This window comes from Cervus elaphus, chromosome X (assembly GCF_910594005.1).
Source record: "Cervus elaphus chromosome X, mCerEla1.1, whole genome shotgun sequence".
In the NCBI taxonomy this organism is placed as follows: Eukaryota; Metazoa; Chordata; class Mammalia; order Artiodactyla; family Cervidae; genus Cervus; species Cervus elaphus.
This window is the reverse complement of record NC_057848.1, coordinates 107853217-107876701: the sequence shown is the minus strand read 5'-3', so window position 1 is coordinate 107876701 and position 23485 is coordinate 107853217. Positions and strand designations below refer to the sequence as shown.

At 36.7% G+C, this 23485-nt stretch overlaps 1 protein-coding gene across 3 annotated transcripts; it reads right to left on the bottom strand.

The window, feature by feature from the left end:
* Nucleotides 1-845: 845 nt before the first annotated feature.
* Nucleotides 846-22480, bottom strand: RLIM (ring finger protein, LIM domain interacting). 3 transcript variants are annotated; one of them, XM_043895615.1, is made up of 5 exons: nt 22267-22480; nt 20388-20450; nt 7419-7611; nt 6395-6478; nt 846-5186 (listed from the first exon to the last, which is right to left on the bottom strand). In XM_043895615.1, exons 3-5 carry the CDS (start codon nt 7585-7587, stop codon nt 3604-3606), a joined length of 1836 nt encoding a protein of 611 aa, XP_043751550.1. In that variant the 5' UTR covers nt 7588-7611; nt 20388-20450; nt 22267-22480; the 3' UTR covers nt 846-3603. The 3 variants fall into 3 exon arrangements, with proteins under 3 accessions (XP_043751550.1, XP_043751552.1, XP_043751551.1); XM_043895617.1 differs by having other exon boundaries at nt 20388-20445; XM_043895616.1 differs by lacking the exon at nt 20388-20450.
* Between the last annotated feature and the right edge of the window lie 1005 nt (nt 22481-23485).

Here is a 23485-nt window from a genome sequence, read left to right as displayed (position 1 = left end):
CAAACAGCAAAGAAAAGAGGTGGAGTAAAGGGGGGAATAAAAATATCCTCCATCTTTATAAGTATCAAAAACAACCACAAGGTGCCACTGTATTCTAGCAAGCTGTAAAAATGGCTTTTTAAAAAGCATTTTGTAACATTCACTTCCCTATTATGTGGGTAGTTTGAGAACTGCTGAAAAGTTAGGGCTGATGCTGCTCCACTTCATGTCATGGACATCTGAGAAGCAGGTGATTAAATACAAAGTATATTAAGTGATAACCCTTCATAAAAATAATTTGAGACACTGACATTAGGAGAGAATACTTGGCAGGGAAAGAACATGTTTTCGACGGGGGCGGGGGGGGGGCTATTACTTGAGGTAACACTTGTAACAGTTTCCTAACCTTAAATTTTGGATGAACTCCCATGATCATGTTTTTAGAGATTTCATGTACACACACACACACACACACACACACACACACACACACACACACACACACACACACACACACACACACACACACAATCCTGGTACTAAACGTTTTTTTTAATTGTTTATACAATTGATTACTTAATACTCCAACACTAACATGAACATTTTTCTCAATCCCCAACCTCCATTAACACCACTAAGGTATAACTAATGTGTTCTTTTTAGAGCAAATATTCCAAATTAAGTTTGGTTCCTCTAGTGTTGCTAAAGTTTGCAAACTTTAAAGCTAACTTGTTCAATTTTGTTTTTAGTACTAATAAATCTCAATCACGTCAGCTGCTTGCAGGTAAACACCTCAAACGTTTCAGACTAGTAAATGAATTTTTAAAAATAATCTGAAATATTCAAGAAAATTCAGTTTTTAGTTACTTTTTCCCTATGCATTGAACAACGTAATGCCCCAACATTGTTTTTTCTCGTTCCTATTATTGCATGAAGTTCAAACAAGGTCCTCAAGACAGAACCTTTTCGTTATAAAGAAAAAGTGCAAAGGTACAAAATGAAATGTAAAGTCTTTTGCAAGAAAATGCTCCCTCAAGAGAACAGGTTTTTGGATGCAGGTGGGAAAAAAGATTTTTGTTCTCCATTGTACATCTGACACCTACAAATGACCTTGTCTTCAATGTCCATACTAGAAAGTACATATTGGTCATGGACCTTGCAAAAAAAATAATCAAGTAGCAAATTCCACTAAAATATTTTTATCCATTCTACACAGTCCAATGGAAATTAATGAGTGCTACTGAAAAAGGTTTTCACATGCACATGTCCAATATGTGCACTGAAGGCTAAAAACTTAAAATTCTATTTCCAGTGTTTATGAATAGCTTCAGTATCTACATTCATAACCAGCATTCTGCATGAGTTAACCTCTTAATACTTCACAAATGAGTAATAATACATCTTGGGAGGTTAGGAAGGTACCTGTTAATAACTCTTTTATGCTTAGAATGTGATGCAGTTGTTTTTAAACTATTTAAAATGAACACCCCTATTATAATGGGACATTTTATACCAAGAGGAAAATGAGTTTGTTTTTAGCCAATCAGGACTACCCTGCAGATCTGAAAACCATAGATTACACCCTTAGTAAAGGATACAAGGAGGCTCACAAATATAAACGAATCCTGACTTTTACATGGACAATTTTTTTAGAAAGATAAAATGTATTACATAAGCGCCATAAACAGTAAAATCTGCTTATATTAAAAAAAAATAAGTGAAGCTTTGTTTGGACATTATTTTCTTGCAAGAGCAGTACATATCCTTAGTAAACAACTACCATATTTACAATTTCCTTGATACTTAGGTAGGATTGAAAGCCAGAGGAAAATATACAAGAATGAGCTTTGAAATAATCTTTACAGCTGAGTTGGTAACAGTTAAGGTAGCCAGATAATTTCTAAAGCAGACTTGTTTATTGTGTAGAGCATCTGACTACGTACACCTGGGTAATCAGCTCACTTTGTTAAGAGCCAAGGATGTGTTCAATCCCTCTTTGGGCCCACTAGCGTTTCCCAGAAAAAGACAGTCTTCCACAGTCAGACTAATCCTAACCCCAACTTGCCTCAAGAGAAAGTCAGCAAGAGTACTGGGTTCTTCACAAGGCTTACTAAGGAAACAACATAAAGTGCATATCCCATAGATTGTGAGTCAGCATTCTCATCTTCAAATATGGGCAGCACAATTAAAATTTGAATTTCAAATAACCAAACACGACTCACTTTTCACAAAAAATAAAAATCCCTTAGTTCTTCATCTTGTCTTTAGGTATGAGATATTAAGTCTGTATTAGAGATAGTAACAAGTGTGCACTGGTACCTTGAATAACCAAAATACCAAAAACAATGCAAATTTGAGACTTTCCTACTAGTATACACATCTGTGCCAACTTCAATTCTTATGCTAAATAAGTGGTTTATAGTCTCTTTCCTCCATTTTTTTTTTTTTTTGAGAAGCAAACTTGCAAAAACATCAATGTAACTTGTGCTAGGGGGTAGTGGTTTGTTTTTCTTAAACCAAATTCTGCCAAATTTGCTTCATCTGCTCAAGTAGAATACTGTGCCAAGGATCTCACCATATGAAACCAGTTCATGTCTGTGGAATTACTGTCTTCATGAAAAGTTCTTCCAAGCAGTTTTCTCTATCCTCCCTCTTTCATTTCCTGCCTAAATCCATACTCTGTCCTTTCCTTTGCAGGTCACAGTAGCTGTTCACAGACATTAAATATTATAGATATGTTCTGCTCTTACATCTACACACTTACAAAAGCAGCTTTGTACTTTGTTTGGTGTGTGTTTTTTTTTTTTTTTTTTTACTATGTTGGCTCACAAAAAGCAGTTTTTTTCATTTCTAAGCATGGTACTTTACAATTTTTAATGCATTAATACAACAGTGCATTGGAAAAAGTACTGAGCCTCTACAAAATAGCTTTACATTTTTAAACAAATGAATGTGATTTTTTCACTTACACAAGCATAGGCTTTTTTTTTTTAATATTTCCACAAGATAAATATCTCAATTAAACTATAAGCTCACTCTACAGTGTGCCACAGTGATGGGCTTAGAAGACAGTTATACACTTAGAAGATCCTAATCTTAGTGTTATTTACACTGATAAGTCCAATATCACCTTGTCTGAAAGGTGAACAAATGATATTCAGAATGTAGCTGAATGTGTGCCAACTAATAACTGGGAACAGTATAGCTTTAAGCAGTCACTTAGGAAACATGTACTGTAACTGAGTCTAAACTGGGAATTTCCTTCACCCCTCTTTCCTATGGCATATGAAACTTTAAAGATCAATATGAAACAGGTAAGAGTCATTGCTAAGGCAGACCTTTTAAGGTAACAAAGGAGAAACTGACAAGTACATGATAAATCATCAGTAATAACAATTACTGATACTGAAATCAGATTTTTATGTCCTAACATGTTGCTTTTTAAATATTTCCTTTTATTTTGGAACAGAAATTAGAGAAAGGACAATGATTCATTCAGAAAGCAATGACTCAATTCAGGTTGCTACTTTACATTTAAGCACCACTCAAAAAGTGGACAGAAAGCAAGTGATTCCTGTTTGCCCATCACTATACCAGCTACATAGCTGAGAGTTCAGACCTTAATCACACAACACTTTCTCTGTTACCAGAAGCTAAGACTGCTCTGCGACAAATAGGACAAGTTGAATTTTCAGATAACCAGCGATCGATGCAGTGGACATGGTACTCATGGGAACAAGGTAGTTTACGAAGTTTGTTGCCTTCTGTGTATTCTGTAATGCAAACACTACAGGTTTTTAATGCATCATTTTCACCAAAACTTCTCATTGCCAAGTTGTCAATCTGTTCTTTGGTGAGTCCTCTAGGTTGGTCATCATCATCCTCATTTAAGAGGAAAAACTGAGCGAGACTAAGGAAGGGCAGAGAGCCACTTTCATCAAATGTTACTGGGGCCCTGTGTCGACCCTCTCGCCTGGCACCTGATGAGCCTGATGATGAGCTTCCTTCATTACTGCCTTCAAATACCTCTGAGCTATTCTCTGAACTTTCGCCATTGGAACTGGAACTAGGACTCGAACTGGAACTTGAACCAGAACTGCTACTACCACCAGAACCCCCTCTTCCATTCCGTGACTCTGACCTTTCCATATTTCGACTAGAGACTGAGCCACTAGGCTCTGAATCACTATCACTGTACATAAAGTAGCTTAACTCACCAAAACCTGTCATTATCTGCCTTAACATGGTCTGAATTGCAACAGATGTAGTCTCACTTAAACCAGTATTTAAGATTCTACGAATTGGAATTCTGATGGTACTGACATAGGTTCTCACACCTGCTCGCTCAGAACGTGAAAATGTACGCCTAAAACCTCCTCGTTCACTTTCATAAGTGACGGTGTTGTTTGGCGTCTGAGACCTTGACCGAGTTCTGCTAGCTATGCTATCTCTCTGCCGATATTCTCCAGGACGAACTCTTCTTACTTGAAGATCAAGGACTATGGTTGGAGGTCTCTGGCCTGATCCTGTAGATTCACCATTGCCAGTTGTGTCTGAAGATCCTGCTCCTTGTGAAGCATTTCTTGTTCCAGAAGCTGCAAAAAGACCTCTAGTTAGTAAGTCAGGTCCACTTATTTGCTGTCTTAATGTCACGTGGTGCCGGGTTCTAGAACTTCCTTCAGTCTCATTTACCAAAGGATGCTCAAAAGTCTGAGATGAGATACTATGATGAGATCTTCGTGGAATTTCACTCATTGGATGTAGAGGTGATCTACTTCTTTCAGCTCTTGCTCGGGTTCTCCGATGGTCTGGGCTCCTACTTCTTGCCCTTCTCTGACCTCTGGTAGGTGGGGCTTCTCCTGTTAATGCTTCAGCCGAATTTCGTTCTGATCTGGGTGGCCTTGCAGATGTTGATTCAGATCGTGGATTTTCCACTTGTCTTTGGCTGTTGTTGTCCATACTTTCTCCACTAGAACGTCTTGTAGATGGTTCATTTTCATTCTCTGGATTTTGGCTCCCATTATTACGGTTAACATTGATCTCTAAACTGAATCTGAAATCACCACTGTTTGGATTAGTCCGGCTCACTGCTCTCCAAGATTGGTTTCCTCTTTGCCCACTTCTTGTTGTATTTCCAGTTTGTCTGACTGAGTTAAGCCAGTCTATTATAGAGTCACCATTAGATACATCATCTGAAGAGTCTCCACCTGTTTTTCAAAAAGGGAGGGGAGAAAGGGAACTATTAAAAATAGGAAATCACACTCTGAAACTTCATATTATTAACAGAAAAACATTCTGAACAGATTTCAATTTACAGATTTTTTTTAAACTATACTGCACTGATTGGCATGTAAAAGCAAGAAACTTTCAATTCCATTTTAAAACAGCAAGCTAATCCTAGAGAAATTTAAAGCATTTTTTTAAAAAGGGACTTGGGAGGAGGTCTATTTTTAGCATTGTATACAGAGGTAGTGTACCACTACCACTGGGGACTGTCAGAAGACATTTTTTCAGTCCACTGTCAAAACACTAACATAATCAAATAATGTAAAACACCAGTTAAGGTACAGGGCTAGTATTTTAGTTCAAATTACATTTTTTGGTTAAATTTTTATTAGTCTACAGCATTTCTTTGGGCTCTTGACTTAAGTGCCTCGGATAAAAATACAGGACATTTAAAAACTATAAGACTGCTTTAGACATTGCAAAAATATAAACAAGATTTACAGGTTACTCCTTCATGTCACCAAGATTTTAAATTAACATGAAATTAGAGATCAGAACAAGTAAAGAGTCTGAACCTAGCACAGTACATATACAGCACATTCAAAACCTAACTGTTATCATATTTCACACTGAAGAAGAAACACCAGACCTGAGGTAAGAACAAGATTTCTTAACAGTGCAACTATTTACATTTTGAGCCAAATAATTCTTTGTTGTGGGGACTGTGCTGTGCATTTTAGGATGTTTAGCAGCATCCCTGACCTCCACCCACTAGAGCAAACAGCAAACTCCCAACCAAAAATGTCTCCAGACATTATACCCCACTGAGAACCACCAGATTAGAGAATGCAACCTTTCTGCTGGTGAGGAACTTAGGTTTATAAGGAAGGAATAATTCAGTGGGTATGGGGAAATTTCAATGAAGGTAGAAAATCAAGAAAAATGATCACATTTAAGACAGGACATTCCTATATCCCAATTAACACTCAAAAATATCCCAAAGGTGAAGCAGGAAAAAAAAAGTTAACATTCTCACCAAATATCAAGAAAATGCCAGTTCTTTTTATGAGCAGTTTCTTTAACACCAAATTAATTTGTGCTACTGCTGGATTATCTTTGGCTGACATTTATCATTAGGAAGCTCCTTATCCATTTCATCCTTGACACCCCTCTCCCAAGAAAAGCTTACCTCTATTTTCATCTGAGTTTTGTGGTGGTGGGCCCTCTTTAATTTGTTGTAGTCTCCTCAGCAACTCTTCCTCAGTACTTTCACCTGAAAACAGTTTAAAATGTTTGCGGAGTTATAAATAAAATCCAATGACTTATCCATCTGAGATGACAACCAAAGAGTGGGAACCTGAGTAAAATTCACCTATTTGAGAGCATGACATTACAACTTATATTTATTCGTATTCCTTTCCAGTTTACAATATGCTTTTGCATACAATATCTCATTCTTTAAAAATGCAACTCTGGGAGATAGATATTATCTGCATTTTAAGACAAACTCAGAGTAAGTGAGCTGATTTGTTAATATATAGCAGGGCAAGAAGGCCAACTCTGGCATTCTGACTCAAGTCTGGTACTGCTGGCTCAAAATGCACTCTGGCTCATAGTAACCATGCTAGCACCTTACCTTTTAAAATTTAAGCAATCACTCAAACATTAATAGAATTAAATAGAAATGAAGAGGAAGTGATATAATGAATTTTAACTAGAATCAAATGGGACCTAATGAGGCAAAACAGAATAACCAAGCACAAATTTCTGAATAACTGACTATTTTACCCAAGGCTAGCTCTGGTTGATTATGATTGGGACATATTCAGAGAATGAGAGACGACAAAACAGTTAAGTCTGTCCTAAGAACCAAAGTTCCCGTTAGCTCTTCCAGACCACTGTCTAGTAAGTTAAATAAAGATAAATAACAAAAAGATTGTTCAGTTCCACTCTTTTCAATTCAGCTTACTATAAATTCGTAATATAATTCCTCACTAAAAATCCTGACATAGGGATAATTCCAAATATGAGTGAACAAAATCAAGTAATAAGTACAGCAGTAAATTTCATTCTATATCCCTGGTATTAAAATCATACTTCACAATGGTAAACAAAACATTTTTTTAAAAAACAGTTGTTTTTTTAAAAACCAGCAATTTATATATATGTATGTGTGTGTGTGTGTATAAATCTTTAAACTACACATTGCATACCTGGGGTGCCTAGCAAATTGTTATCCCTCATAAGCCTATAATCTTCTTCACTGAGGTTATTTACAAATTGATAGAAAGCTTCTTCCCGATCCAATCGGTCCATCTGACTTCTGCGCTGTGCTGCAGACTGATCACCACTTCCTTTATCGTTACAATCTGAGCTTTCCATCTTGATAAACAAGTGGAAAATTATCTAAAAGGAGAAAGGAGATCACTCTTGAAAACAAAAGTCAGTATATCTTCTATAGAACAGTTTTAATTATGTGAAAATCCAGAATTCAGGTTGAGACATGGATTTTAAGACCTCATATGAATGGAAACTTCATAATAGAAACACTGAAAAGCACTGTTATACTAGGAAAAGACTAGGTCAGGGGTTGGCAAACTATGGCCCATGGACCAAACTTAGCCCTGGTGACTATTTTTCCTCCTTGAGATCTAAGAATGATTATTACACTTTTAAATGTTTTTCTAAGAGAATATTTTGTAATGTGTGAAAATTATATGAGATCCAATAAATAAATTCTTAGCTACTTGTCCAGAGTAAAGTTTGGTTAGAGAAATACAAATAAGAATTCAGCAGTGTAGCAAGAATTGTCAACAAGGTTAGACCCAAGAAGCTTACTGAATTCTTGGCACTATTATAATTGCTTTTGTTTTTTCAGTCCTCACAATGACACTGTGCACAAACACTGTTGTTATTGTTATTCCTTTTTTACAGATGAAGAAACAGATAAAGTATAGATAAAGTATAGAGAGGTTATATAACTTGACCAGGGTTACACAACAAGTGACAAGGCCGGAAGCTGAACCTGGACAATCTGAATTCAGGTTTCTCTATGCTCTATTGCCTCTCACAGAGATAAGACATGTAGAAAAGAAGTTCTAAAAATGCTAATGGTCAAGCCCACTTTCTCCATTTAATACGATGAGTGTGCACTGGTAATTTAGAAAAATGTTACAGTATAAGCATGGCACCTGAAATGCTGTCAAGTTATAATTTCATCACCGCAACTTGCAGTGCACAGATCACCAGTGCAAAGCAGTGACAGTGCCATATAGTCTCTGTCACAACTACTCAACTCCGCCATTATAGCAAGAAAGCAGCCCACAGACAATATGTAAATGAATGTGTACAGCTGTATTCCAGTAAAACTTGATGAACACTGAGTACCATCTCTAAAGGCACAGTATGGATTATTTTATTAGAGTAGATGGCAAATATTATAATACAATGACACTAAAACTGTGCTAAAATAATAAAATATACATTCATATTATTAGACTAAGCACTGATCATACTATTTACAATTCACAAGAAAGCTATGGTCTGAAAAATTAGAAAACTTAAATATCACAAAGTATTTCCTCACAAAAATAAAAAATGAAGCTTCAACCAGAGTAAGTTTCTAAGTGGCTCTTTGTTGGCTAAGCAAGGAAAGACATTTATCAATGTTATGTTAGCTAAATTGTGTTTGACTGCAGAAGCTAAACAAATAGTCCACAGAAAATAAACTGGTTTAAGATTATTAGCCTTTTAATGAGAACAGTTGCTCAAAAAGTGACGATACTGGGATACATCAATCATCAAGTGAAAAACAAGGAAACAAATGATTGAGTAGTTCCCTTTGGCTCTTGATGAGTTGACAAATATAACTGATACTATTCAGTTGCTTATTCAAGGAGTCAAGTTATTTGAGGAGTTTGAAGTAACTAAAGAAGTAGTCTCTATGAATAGTTTGCATGGAACAACTAACTACAGGTGATAACATTTTCAAAGAAGCTGAGAAACACTAATTCAGCACAACCTGAGGTGGAATCTGCGAAGATGTGTTACAACTGAAATGGTGGTTAAAAAAAGTATGTGTAGAGCAAAAATATATCTAGTTGGGCAAATTTACAATTAAAATTCTATGCTTGTATACTGATTAGACAGCGTACTTGTATGTGTGAAGACATTTTCAATGACGAAATATGTAAAATCTCATTTCAAATCAGAAAACACTAAATGGACATCCGCAAATGATTCTGATGATAAAGAACGTTTAGCCCCAATTAAGCAAAATGTTATCCCACCAAAAAGAATACCATTCTTCTCACTAGTAGATCTATATTATAAAACATTGTACTCATTTATTATTACATCAAGAAAAACTCTGTGGAAATTTGGCTTCTCTCTTTTTATATAAATAATTATGTAATATGTTCAATTCTGATTAGCAAAGTGAAAAAAATTTACTATCTGGCCTTTTACAGAAAAAGTTTGCCAACCCCTACTCTGGATAGTACATAAAACTAGCCAAAACTTAATTGTCACTATTTGTACAGCCCTAGGAAAATATATATATATATATATTTATAGTATATTCTTTTCCTTCTAACCCCAGATTGACTTAAATTCACAATGACAAGATAAAAGTTAACTCACAAACATGTGAAAATCTGATTTGTGGAAAAGCAGTCATCTATGTTGGTACTACAATTTAATCCAACACACAAAACACGAAGTATCTGGATGTTTATGTCAATACTAGAGAAAAATAAAAACAAACCATCTTTCAGATATTAAAAAAAACAAAGAAGACTGTCTACCTGTCTGATGAGTCTAAACAAATTTTAGGCTATACATGGGCACATCTGGCTCTCCACTGTTTTTCTTAGATCATTATTCTTAGAACTATCATTAGTTTATCATTCTTAGTCTATCATTCTTTAAACAAATAAGATGAATTATCTCAAGGAAAGGGAAAGGGAGAGAGACCTTAATATTTTTTGGAGTTTCCTAATTTCATAACTAAGATTTCTTAATTTTGGTAAGACTAAACTATATAAATTTCTGAAAGATGTTGTTTTTTAAATAACTTGAAACTGTAAGACTAGAAGTCAACAGGTTAAATAAAACACCCATTAACGTTATATGGGCCAGGCAATGAAAAAAAAACAAGAAGCCCAAATTTTCCACAACTTAGTATTGGTAATAAATAGCATGCAGTTAATTTAAAAAAAATACAGAAAAGCACAAAGAAAGTTCAGCCATAATTTCCCAAACCAAAGAAAATCACACTTGGCTAATATTAAGCAGTTAATATTCTGAATAGTAGTAACATGAAAGGACCAAGTCCACTTACGAAGGAACAGATCAATAAATAGTTTCGAAAATAATTTCTAAAAACTGAAAACTCAGTAGGGCTGAAGGGCTTTAAGAATGTAAAGCTTTCAAAGAAGGCAAAAATTCCTGATAAGTTCTGAGATTTGAAGGACAGGAACCACAGATAACAGAAAAATCACATACCAAGGACTGTTACAAGAATGGCACAAAGTCTTAAAAACAGTGTCAGAGGTTAAAGCCCACAAGGAACAGAAACTTTCAAAAGTATGGGAAAGAGCTTTTAAATGGCTTTGAAAAACAAATCTGAAATAAGAATGAGATCTTTTACTAAGCCTCTGGTACAGATGGTATATTAATAGAAGATGGTAGGTAGAGGCACTCAACTTCTATCTTATTCAGCAAGAAGAATCATCTTCCAACTGGAAGTAGTGGAAAAAACCAAGTTTCTCAAAGAAAAAAAAAATCAAAATCCAAACTGCAAAATTTCCAGTCTTTGAAAAATCAGAGAACAGGAGATACCAGATGATCTAATCTGCAAAGAAAGTGACATCTATAAGCGATAACACAGCAAAATCTGGCACAAAACCTGGGGGGGGGGTGGAATTCTGCTATAGACTATCAGATATATTGCAAACACGTAGAAAAACATGTTCACCAGAAGTGGAATTCACTGTCAAATTAACCTTACTTGCATTACACAGTCTTCTTTCACATAGAACTTGCTTTACAAGATTCTCACATTAAAATCACCTGAGGAGCTTTCTCTGGGGCCAATCAGACAGCGACATTTTAAAAATTCCGCAGGTAATTCCATTGTACAGTCAGAGTTGAGAAACTTTTTGATAGAGGCATCAAGGTAATACTGCTGAAACGTCTGGCTTGGTTTTTGTACAGAGTCTGAAAAGCTTTTGCATCCTATTTTATGGAGAAATATAGGCTAGATCCATGCTTCTCAAACTTCAGCATACAAATGAACCACCTGGAAATCTTGTAAAAATACAGGTTCTGATTCAGTAGATTGGGGGTGAGGCCTGAGAGCACGCATTTTAAATAAGCCTCCATGTAATAATGCTGATGCTGCTTATCCTACAATCAGTTTGAGTAGCAAGGAGCTTGATGACAATACAACTTAACAGATTCACAGCTGCTGAATACCACTCTCAAAGATTATGGAGCAATGTTAACCTGCGAAGAGCCCAGTCTTAAGCATTTTGAAAAGAACCAAGTCAAAGACATACCAGCCAAATCTATAGACAACTCAACGCTTGGAGTTAGTAATGAAGATGTATATAATAAAAAAAAAAAATCCTGAATTCTCAGTGGGCTGTGAGGATGAGTGGAAATCAACAAAAATGATGGTAAATGTGCTACTTTAAACACTTTAAGGGTTATCAAGCTGATGGGGAGAGGGGGGACCTGTCCTGGCAACATGAAGATGACTTGAAGTTTTTAGTTAACAAAAGCTCAGTTAAAAGCCTGTTTGACTTGACTGTTAAGAAACCTTGGAGTCACAGGTTGACAAACCTTTCCTAGGTCACAGTGTTCAGATAAAAATAGGTAGTAGTGTCAACGCTACTTGCTGTTCAGACTATACGTGGAGTATCTGAAACATTAAAAATACATACAAAAGGACATTGACAAACACAAGAAAATATGTAGAGTGACCAAGATGGTGAGAAGCCAGGGAATACCATAAAATAAATGGCTAAATTACTTGAAAATGTCTAGCCCAAAGACAACACTAAAAATGGAAACGATTACCACCTTCAAATATTTGGAGTTATAACATATAAGAGAGCAAACCACAGGGTCAAATTAGAGCCAAGAGTTGAAGAAATATGAAGCAAATAACTCTGTCTTTTAATAGTCAAACAAATAAGACTGTCCAAAAATAGAGACGCAACCAGTCTCTTCAAGCAAACTACTACCAACTTCTGGAAGTATTCAAGTAGAGGCTAGATATTAGGTAGGAATTTGAACAGACTGATTTCAAAAGATCCTTTGGACTAAAATGTCATTAAGGATAGACAGTCCCTTGGTTTCCTTATTCTGGGTCTAGGGTCATACTAAGCCACATATTCCCAGTGACACAATTTTGTTATAACATTTTCTTGACAAAACCAATCCACTTATACTGCCCCATCCTTTCCCTCCAATACATCTTGTACTTTACTACCTTCACACTTATAATGCTCTCCCTTCAGCCCTCCATTTAGTCTCTCCCCATTTCACTCACCCCTCAAGGTTCAATGAAATCTTACTACCTAAGAAGCTATTACTGACTACCCCAGCTAGCAATTTTTTTCAACTATCTCTGCACACAGCATTTGCCTGTGCCACTAGTGTCACTTCCTGCATCACAAGGTCTTTTATATTTTTGAAATACTAATTTTATTAATATCTTATGTACCCAACAGATCCAAAAGATCATTTCAACATATTATCAATATAAAAATTATTGAGATGTATTATATTATTTTTTAAAATTCTAAGTCTCAGAAATTTGGTATCTATTTTATACTTACAGCACATCTCAAATTGGATGCTAAATTTTCAATGGTTAAAGTGAAATGTAGTCCTAATGAAACAAAAAAGTCATGTTTAATGGAAAAAATTTACATTGTTTATTTAGCTTAATTAAAATGAAAGACAATTAAAAGTTTAGTTCCAGTTAATTAATGACATTTCAAGTGTCCAGTAGCCACATGTGCTTACAGGTTACCATATCGGACAGTGCAGCTTTAAAGAATTTGTTCGTAAGGTAGAGAAACTCCACATACGGGAAGAGCTCTAAAGTGTTCCCAATATATTGTTTCTGCTCTATAAACCCACTATTTATGAATCCCCTTTATACTTTTCAAAAGTAAAATAATAATGGTGAGGGTGAGGTGAGTGTTAGTCACTCAGTTATATCCGACTCTCTGTGACCCCATGGATTGGGGCCCACCAGGCTCCTCAGTCCATGGGATTTTTCCAGGTAAGAATACTGGAGTGGGTTACCATTCCCTTCTCCAGGGGATCTTCCCCACCCAGGGTTCGAACCTGGGTCTCCTGCATTGCAAACACTCTTTACCATCTGAGTGACTAGGGAAGATAATGGTGAATACAAAAACACATGGAATAGATGATTCTTAATTACAATCACCAATCTTCAAGTTCACTCTTGACCTAGAAATTCTAATATTTCCTACATGGAAACTAGAGACAAAAAAAAAAAAATCATACCTCTATTCAAAACCCTCTCAACACTGTGATTCTGGAGACTGCTAAATCCTAAATAGCTCCTGCCTGATGAGTTTAGAAGTTGGGTTATTCTATTCAAGAGGGATTTTTACTTCGGTTTATTTTTTAATTCAAAATTTTAACAATGAGACACACAAAGTAACATGTGAACAAATCCAAATTACTATTACTTCCATAGTAACATGCTGCTCTCCCTTCTCCCTGCCTACATCAGAGAAAATAAATTATTTTCCCCACATGGCATCCTTGCAACACATTTATTTCAAAATTGCAATCAAACTGGCAAGGCTTCATTAAACAGAACACACCATGTTTTTTGCTAAGGTATAGATTTCCATTTAAAATGCTGTTCATTTCTTGCAGTTGATTAAGGCACAGGGAGAGAAAAAGCCTATTTGCTTCCCTACTTTTGCCCAAAGCATTCATTCTTTCTGCTTTATTCTGTATTTCCCTGAGTTGGGAGTGGAGGTCAAGAGATTCCAGCACTGGCAAGACAGATGTTACAGCTTTAGAGAGTTACAGCTTTAACATCTGCCAAGGTCCACCGGACTAGAAGTTAATTACATTTTGAAAAAATAAAGGAAATCCTGAATGTAAGCAATGCCTTTAAATGCCTTGTAAAATCATCTTACGAACATACACCCAGTGAGTCTGGTCTCATTTTAAGCAGTGTCTTCACTACCTAAGTGGTAAAAAAAAAAAATGAAAAAAAAAAAAGTAATAATTCTAAATCAGAAGTTCAGAAAGTTAAAACATGCCAAAGATGTCAGGAGACTGCAGTTCAAATGATCAAATACAGATCTCTCTCCATTTTGGTGTGAAAAGATCAGTGAAAGATTATGTTAATAAAATGGGTCTCTAGATTCTACTCTGTGGTGAACATTGTGGTACATTTTCAGTCTAAATAAGGTATGAGAAAAAAAGAATCCCCATACCCCCTGGGCTCCTTCTATCATCATTAATTAGAAAATTTTAAATATTTTCATTCAGTTACCTTATATTGAGTTATAATATTCATGTGCACAGTCAGAAATTTTGGATTAAATTTACAGTTATCATCAGTCAATTTTAAACTTAAATATTTTTATGGAAAACTTAACCAATGAAACTTAAGAGAAAAAATGTGTAAGTGTTCTTAAATCACTTAGGTCTCTTCCTAGTTAAAAGTAATATTCATTGCCCTATTCATACAGCCCTTTCGCCTGTATTTCATTTAAGCCTTACAACAATTCTATGAAGTAGGAACTACAAACTCTATTTTACAGATAGGAAACAGAAGCAGAGAGAGAGGAAGTGATTTACCAAAGGCCATGAGGCTAGTAAATGGAAAGGGCCAGCAATTAAATCCAGGTCTCCTGATTCCAAATCCAATCAACTTTTCAATAAACGGTTCACTGCCTCCCAATATATCCTAAGACCATATACCTTAAAAATACATTCCTTCAATCCTAACAGGCATGTCCAACATAATCAACCTCACTATCAGCTTTTTAGTTGATGTTTGGGGCTTCCCTGGTGGCTCAGAGGGTAAAGAGTCTGTCTGCAATGTGGGAGACCCGGGTTCGATCCCTAGGTTGGGAAGATCCCCTGGAGAAGGAAATGGCAACCCACTCCAGTCTTCTTGCCTGAGGCATGGACAGAGGAGCCTGGCAGGCTACAGTCCATAGGGTCACAAAGAGTTGGACATGACTGAGCAACTTCACTACTTTCACTTAGTTCATGTTCACTGCTGGTATGAAAACTTCCAAAATGACAAAACATCTTATAAGCAGTATGAACCCAGCAGGGCTTCTTTTTAAACAAGTCAACTTTTAGTATTTTTGTTTTAAATACAGTTGCCCCTCAGATGCATAGCATATTTTATTAACCTTATTTCTTTCAGGGTACTATGTGCCAATACAGCCAAATCCATTCCTGGAAAGTAAGTAGCCAAATTAGAAAATCTGCCCAGTCATTTCAAAAACTACTCATCTAGTCAGTAACTGTATGACTATGACTGTGTCAGGTAAATTTAATTCTGGGGAGGAAAAGCGAGCAAGAAGACCAAACTTGAGATTTATTCTATAATTAGGGAGTTTAAAGCAGATTTTATTCACCTTGAGAATTTTAAAAGCATTTTTAGTGATTTCAATTCTTCTACAGTAATTATCATATATTAATATAAATTATGCAGATTACTATGTTTCTGACCACAGCTATAAGTATTTAATTCTCCTAACCCACATACACTAATCTTTAAAACATGTATTTCTGTTATGATGTTAGGGCAAAAAGTCACTTAAAACATACTGTTCAGTATTAATGGATCAGGAGACCTGGTGCTAAATATAAACACACATACTATATTCAATGGACATACTTCATCAATTAAGATTTAAGGCACCAAAATATACAGTTAAAAAAACAACAGACATAAAAAAATGAATTCTGAAATTCAAAAGGTTGTATGAGTATCAATTTTAAAATAAACCACATCTATTAAGTCTGGAAGAAATCACTTCTTTTTAAAAATCAGAAAGTATAGTGGGAGGGAGGAATCAAGATAACCTAATGTCAACCAACTACTGAAGTTATCTTGGGCACTGTCACTTTCTGGATGTGTTCAAACAAGCTCCAAAATTCAATAGTGACCTAAAGTACAACACGCCAACAACAAAAAAAAAATCATAGGTATCAACATAAAAATGTGTCATACTGAAAAAGGGCAAGCATTATTCTGTTTGCAACAGAGCTTCTTTCTTGATTAAGAACCTCACAGAACAGATGAGAATTAATGACAGGCAAGCCTTGTGTATAAAGAAAATGTCAGGTCAATAATACCATCATCAAAATGAAAAATATTTAATATAGTTGAAAACAACAACAAAAGCCAAGTCACAAAGAACTACCGAATTTGAGGTCTGGATATAAAATACCATCGTATATGTAGTTACCAAACGTGTTGGGAATTTTTCCTATACAGAATGATTAAAACTTTACAGCATTTGCAGCCAACAAATCAAAGGCTGACTGAGTAGCAGGGTGGAATTCAGCTCTGTGAAAATGAAAAAAGAGAAGATACTAGGTTCCAGTCTTGGCTGTAAGATTAACTATGTGAATCTGGCCAATTATTTAACCTTTTGTGTCTCAGGATCTCCATCAGTATTAGTGTACTGGATTAAGCTATCTACAAGATACCTTTCCAATTCTAATAATCCAGACTATGATATAACCTACATCACATTACAATATTAGGTTGGAAAAATAAAGGTCAAGAAACAACATGAATAACTAGGATGTAAGCTTAAAACCTGTGCTTTTCTCACTGCTATTTCACTCATACACTTCTCTCTCTTTTTATGACTATCTTATTTTTAAAAAAACAAATACAAAGCATTCCTCTTTAAAAAAATAGGGTAGGGTTTATGTTTCACTGCCTTATTGCACAGTACCTCTCACCACCCACGCAATTTATTTCCATTATTGGCCTATTGGAGGATGGTACTAAGGCCTCTGCCACTGCTGATACTCCTAGAGCAGTATGAGATTATAAAATATCTGCATGGCAATGTTAGCTTAGCCTCACTTGTATTCTATCTTTATCACTTGAAAAGGACATCAGAAAAAAAAGGATTCAGCATGTGTTTAATCTCTTGGCAGGAATTCTGCAGCTCACAAACAATTCTAATGACAACAACCTTCTAAAACAGTTAAATCAAAAGAATATTAAGAATGCCAACAAATCAAAGGATGGAGACCAGGCCAAATGCTGCCAATTCACAGGAACAAGTTAGTTTAAAAAGGAAACCATTATGACATTTCAATTCACTCAAGTACTTAAGACAGGGAATTTAATCTTCGATTACCCAGTTCATGTTCTTTTAGTATCAAGCTATGCCACTAAATTAGAATTTGGTCTTATGCACACTAACTCAACTCTGATTTCTCATTATTCTCAAGAAGTCAATGACTCAAAAACCCAAAAGGCTCATGTGCTTATTTTTAAAATGTTTTAATGCAAAAGTCATTGATTACTGGCAATTCTGGTGTTAGTAAATAAAGTACTATTTTTTAAGATATAAGTTTTCCACCAAAAATGAACTATTTTTAAATCATGTGACTGAAAAATATCATCTACACAAATGACTCCTATATTGTCTGAGGAAAATAATTTTGTATTACAGAACCAAACACATTGACAACAGTGATTTCTGAACCAGTGCTCCTACAGAGAAATGATAACAAAGGTGACCACATATACCTAGTTTGTCCATATGAGTTGTCCTGTAGTGATTATTAACAGTCTTCTTTCACTCTTAAAAATGTCCCAGTTTGGATAAATTATAAGGTGACCTCAAATGTAATTGACACTAACAGGAACTTTGGTCAATACAAAATGAAAAATGTAATTACGAGTTAAACCCTTTCTTCACAGAATCAAATGTAGAGCAAGAGGAAAGAGACCATTTTTCATTTCAGAAAAATTTGAAAACACTGAACACAAATATCTCCTTCCCACCACAGAATGGATCATGTTCATCATCATGCAAATGCTGTAATAGCAGTCCAAACTGCTGCTCTGAAATTATTGCAGTAAGCCCACAAATCTATATACACACATGTACTATTTACAGATATTTGTCTTCCAAATATATGTGGTATTTTGGCTAATGAAATTAAACCCTTGAGTTGAAGCACTAAAATACAAGAATTTGTTGTTGTTCAGTCTCTAAGTCACATCCAACTCTTTTGCAACCCCATGGACTGCAGCCGGCCAGGATCCTCTGTCCATGGGATTTCCAAGGCAAGAATACTGGAGTGGGCATTTCCTTCTCCAGGGGATCTTCCCGACCCAGGCATTGAACCACTTCTCCTTCACTGGCAGGCAGATTTTTTTTTACCACTGAGCCACCAGGGAAACCCAAAATATAAGACTATGTACAGCAAAAACATCAAATATCTATTTCCGGAGCAAAACCACAAGTTCACAAATATACTCCCAAATTGTTTAAGACTGTCAAGATTTTTACCTCTAAAATAAATTGCTTTATTATCTGGGAAACTTCTATTTCAAAAAAATGAAAGAAAAAAATAGAAGTGTTATTGCTTTCTTACACTGGGTATCAAAATGTCAAAGGATCATGTAGACTGGGTACTTTAAATCAATGGGCTATAAGGTTTGGAAATGTCTGTATTACAAAGAAATGTTATGGAAATAGATTTACAAAAGAAAAACATGTCGCAGTCCTAGGCACTGGCCCAAAATTCTAGCATCTCACTGGTCTGGTTTTGACAGAGGACTTTTCATGTTCTAATTTGTTATCCACTCTATGGTAAATCAAGGGAACAGGAGGTTGGTGAGTGGTTTGCTATTTCCCAATCCGCTACAGCTATGGAAAAAGTAATACACACATTGTAATTGGATAAATGCAAATATCCCATTTGATCTACTGTATATAAGGCCTCACTACATGTTCACTAACATGAAAAATATATCCAATCAGCCTAACACTTCTAGATATCACTTATCAAGCTACTTCTTAAAACCACTTCTAATTTTAAATTGTTTTATCAAATTATATTACAGGCAGTAACAGCTGAAACAAGAACCCCAACAGACTGAGAGAGAGAGTACAATCGTTAGATAAGTCTCACTTGCTTCATAAAGCAAAGTTCCTTTGAGTGTTAACAGAAGTTTTTGGTGCAACTTAACCTATAGATTTTTTTTTATTACAACCTTTCATTTTCTTTGCATTTCTGATCTAATAACAAGTCTAAGGATATAAAAGTTTATTGACTTTGGCATCAGACAGACCTGGGTTAAAATGGGGGCTCCTACCACTTATTAGCTTTTTGAGAACAAATTATCTAATTGAGAACAAATTATCTAATCTCTCCTCTAAGTCTCAGTTACTCTGTAAAACAGGTAACATCCTCATGAAGCTTGGCTGTAAGGATTACAAAATCACACATGTGAAGCACAGAACCTAGCACGTAAGTATTCAATACAAATAATTATGAATTTAGGCTAATTACCCATTCCAGTTTGCATGGGACAATCCTGGTTTGCACATGTTGTCTAGGAAAATAATGTTCCTTTTTCTCTTTAAAGCATCCTAGCTAGGGCAATAAATTATATGATTACCTTAACAATGATGATGAAAGAGGTTGATGTCAATTAAGAATATTATATATTATGACTTTTCGGATCTTGAAGGAAAAATATCAAATGTCACACAGAATAATTATATTCCTGTAATATAGTCTACTGTTAGTTCATTTAGTTATTCAATAAACATTTAAATACTACTTATTTATACTCATCCCATTCCAACAGCGATTAAAGGAAGCAAATTTCTATTTTGTTCTTTCTGTTCTATACAGGTACTGATAAATTTTAGACATTATTTTAAAAGAAGAAAATTGACAGAGCACTAATGCAGTTCCAGCTACTCAGAAACACTACCCTTTGAATTCCCAGTGAAAAACACCCATTTTCACCATTAAGAATGCCCGACACCAACTAACATATATCAAAGAAGCCCATTCAATTACAGGGCCCCCAAAACAGAATAAATATTTTAAAACATGCATTCTACACATAAATCATCAGGAGACGCAACAAAAAATAAAATTACCTGACTGTTATGACATAGTATTGTATACAATAAACTGGATTTTAGTTTTCTTCACTCTCTGCTCTAGAAAAAAAAAGAATCCATTATTCTTCCTCTTTTATAAGATAGACATTTTCTTTGAAACAGACACATCCTAAAAATTACATATCCTATGTATTTTAGATACACACCCGCCATTAATTCAACCTAATTCCACATTAGTATTAGGATATTTGGGGAGACTAAGAAGGTCAGAGGGAACCAACAATCTTATATGTTAGAAGATATCTTTTAAAGGCTGACAGCCCATCTACCTTTTAATATAAACTTATTTAAAATGGGCTTTTACACATCAGATCAGTAATTATTTTCAGATTCTCAGTTACTTTCAATAACTTATTTGGTACGTTACACTAGCCTAAGGCAGGAACTAAAAGTATGAGAGATCATCAGGACATTTTAGGCTAAAGAAAAACATTTTTTCAGTAAGAGAAGAGTATCCTAAAATAAAAGTAAAAAAATATTTAGATTGGTCTTCCTGGGTACTTTATTTCTACAACTTAGAAAACTGATTCTGGGGCAGTGATAACTGTGCCTGTCTGCTCTCAAGTCATCCAGGACGGACATAATGTACCTGATGGGGTGATAAGAGTATTTTGTCTTTAATAATGACAAGAATTGTTTTAAAAAATGACTAGTAGTAGTGTATTTCTTCCTCCTTTCAATCATCCAAAGCCACTGCGGTTAATTCTGATTCAGGAAATGCGGACTCCTTATTTTCAGCAAAAGAAAAAATTATTGTGGGGCCTCGCTAAGAGTGAATGACAACCTAATATAAATGCTTCCTCTTTCCGCAAAACGAAAGAACGACCTAAATAGACAAGCCTGCTAGGCCTCAGATTCCCGGACTAACCTGTGGAATAAGTATGGTGAAACTGTCTAGGGAAGGAACGTGGCTGTCTCCTCCATCTTGAAATTAATCAGCATAAGGGAAAAAGGGACGGAGTATTCAGGAAGCAGAAGCCCAACCGGTTAATACTAGTTACTAAAGCTATGGCGTACGTGGCAGGTACCGCCCGCAGAAGCCGAGACCCTTAGGCATTTTTTTGAGGGGGGAGGGGTTGGGTTGTGCACGGATTGAACGGAAATTAACTTCAAAATCATTTGGCCCAATTCCCATCCTCAGCCAGGGAAAAACAACAAACACGCAACGGCTTTTCCCTCCCTTTTGGGGGGAATCCGTGGAGTGGTATCTGGCAAAAGATATGCCAGGGTTATTCAAGCAAGGGAGTAAACCACATTTGTCTTAGATCCTCAGGGAAGATGTCATCGTGGCCTCAGGGGGCGCCTAACTGATAGTGCCCTGCAGAAGCAGAAGGCTCAAAATGGGGTTTTGCAAATCCTGGGAAATCTAAAGGCCCGACAGTTCCCAGCATCTAACTTACAGCAGTCTGATTTTTTTTCCCCCATTTCCTAAACCCAAGCCCGCCATGTAAAAGAGAGGGGGAGGAGGAGGAGGAGGCGAAGGAAGTCTCCAGAGAATTGAGGAGAGGAAAACCTGAGACGATCAAAGATTCTCATGCCTGAGGCCAACACTCGAAAATCGCCTCCCCCAAATTCTTAAGGTTCTGGAGGGCCCCAGCCGCGGCTCGCGCGGCCACGGAGAGGAAGTACTACCTTCCTCCTTCCCCTTCTTAAAAAAGCCTGTGACTATACACCCAACTAAAATGGCAGCGGAGACTACGCCACGGAGCCCCCCACAGCAACCGGTGCCTGGGGTCCGGAGGCGGCGCTGAGCCTCCGCCACGATGCACCACTCAGGCCATTTTGAGAGAAAGCAGCAGATGGGGCTTCGCTGTCTTCCTCTCGCTCTCCATCCGTTTCCCAAGGCTTCACTTACCCGGTTTTGGTGTCGGGATCCGACTCGGTCGGTTCGGCCGCCGCCACCGCCGCCGGGGCTCCTGCGCGCCTCCCCTGCCGCAGCTCTCAAGCCCGCCTCCGATGAGTCGCTGGTCGAGACCCGCCTCTAGCCCAGCGCCTGCTCGGAGACGTTGCTCAGGCAGCCATTATCTTCCCCATTGTTACCAAGCAGCGACAGGAAACGCCTGCCCACAACAGGAAGTGATGATGCCGCGTCCTGGCCCCACAGTCCCAGCCGATTATCCACTCCCAGCCGATTATCCAATCCCAGGCGATTCCTCGAAAAACCCTCGGTGAGAGGAGGAGGTGGCCGGCTGACGACGCGGCAGGGCGGGCCGCGGCCTGGAAAAGGAAAGCTGCTGTGCCGCCCACCATGTGACAGGCCCCACCCTCCTCCGCCATTTTGAATTGTGGCGAGAAATTCGTGTTCTGAGAACTGTGAGAACCTTTCCCATTTTGAAAACTGGAGGACGTCACTGTATGACTGCTGGAAGCCCTTTTCAGAGAGTGAGAAACGCGGTATTAGTCTAACCTGACGTCGATTCACACAGTTAGGACCGGTTAATACAGCATTCTACCTTTATCCGAATACATTTATCGAATGCCAACTGTAGGTGTCAAACACTAGTATAGATGTTGGGGATACAGTGCAAATTAAAGCAGACCAAAATCCCAGTTCTTGTGTATCTTTATATTCTCGGGGGAGGGACAATAATTATATATATATATATATAAAATACATAAAATTAATGACAAATGCTAGGGAGAAAAATAAGGCGAGGGAAGGTGGGTGGGAGAGCGCCCGGTGGCGGCAAATGGGAATTGCAGTGTTAAAGAGTGGTCCGAGGTGGCCTCTCTCAGAAAGTAATTCTGAAATTCTTGAAAAGGGGCGGTGTTTGTAAAAGGGTGGGAAAATCTGATAACGTTGGAATTTAAGGGCGGTTAAGGAAGACCTTTCTTAGATAGTAATGCATGAAAGAAGGTACTGTATGAGCTAGTAAGCAACAACTCGTTTTCACAGTTAAGAAAAACAACCACAGTTTTAGGATGTTATCTCGTTTCCTTTCTCATTTTTCTGTTTTCTGTGTTTTCAGGTAACAGTCCAGCTAACTGGCTTTCTTAGTATTCTTCCAGCGAACTAAACTTGTTCCCACCTCTACAACTTTACTTAGGCTGGCATTTTCCTCTTCATATCTTTG

Excerpts from the sequence above, each read along its gene's own strand:
- RLIM (XM_043895615.1), bottom strand. The coding sequence starts at position 7,587 with ATGGAAAGCTCAGATTGTAACGATAAAGGAAGTGGTGATCAGTCTGCA. Across the intron at positions 6,479-7,418 it reads CAATTTGCTAGGCACCCCAG|GTGAAAGTACTGAGGAAGAG; the intron begins GTATGCAATGTG and ends AACTGTTTTCAG. Across the intron at positions 5,187-6,394 it reads AAACTCAGATGAAAATAGAG|GTGGAGACTCTTCAGATGAT; the intron begins GTAAGCTTTTCT and ends TTTGAAAAACAG.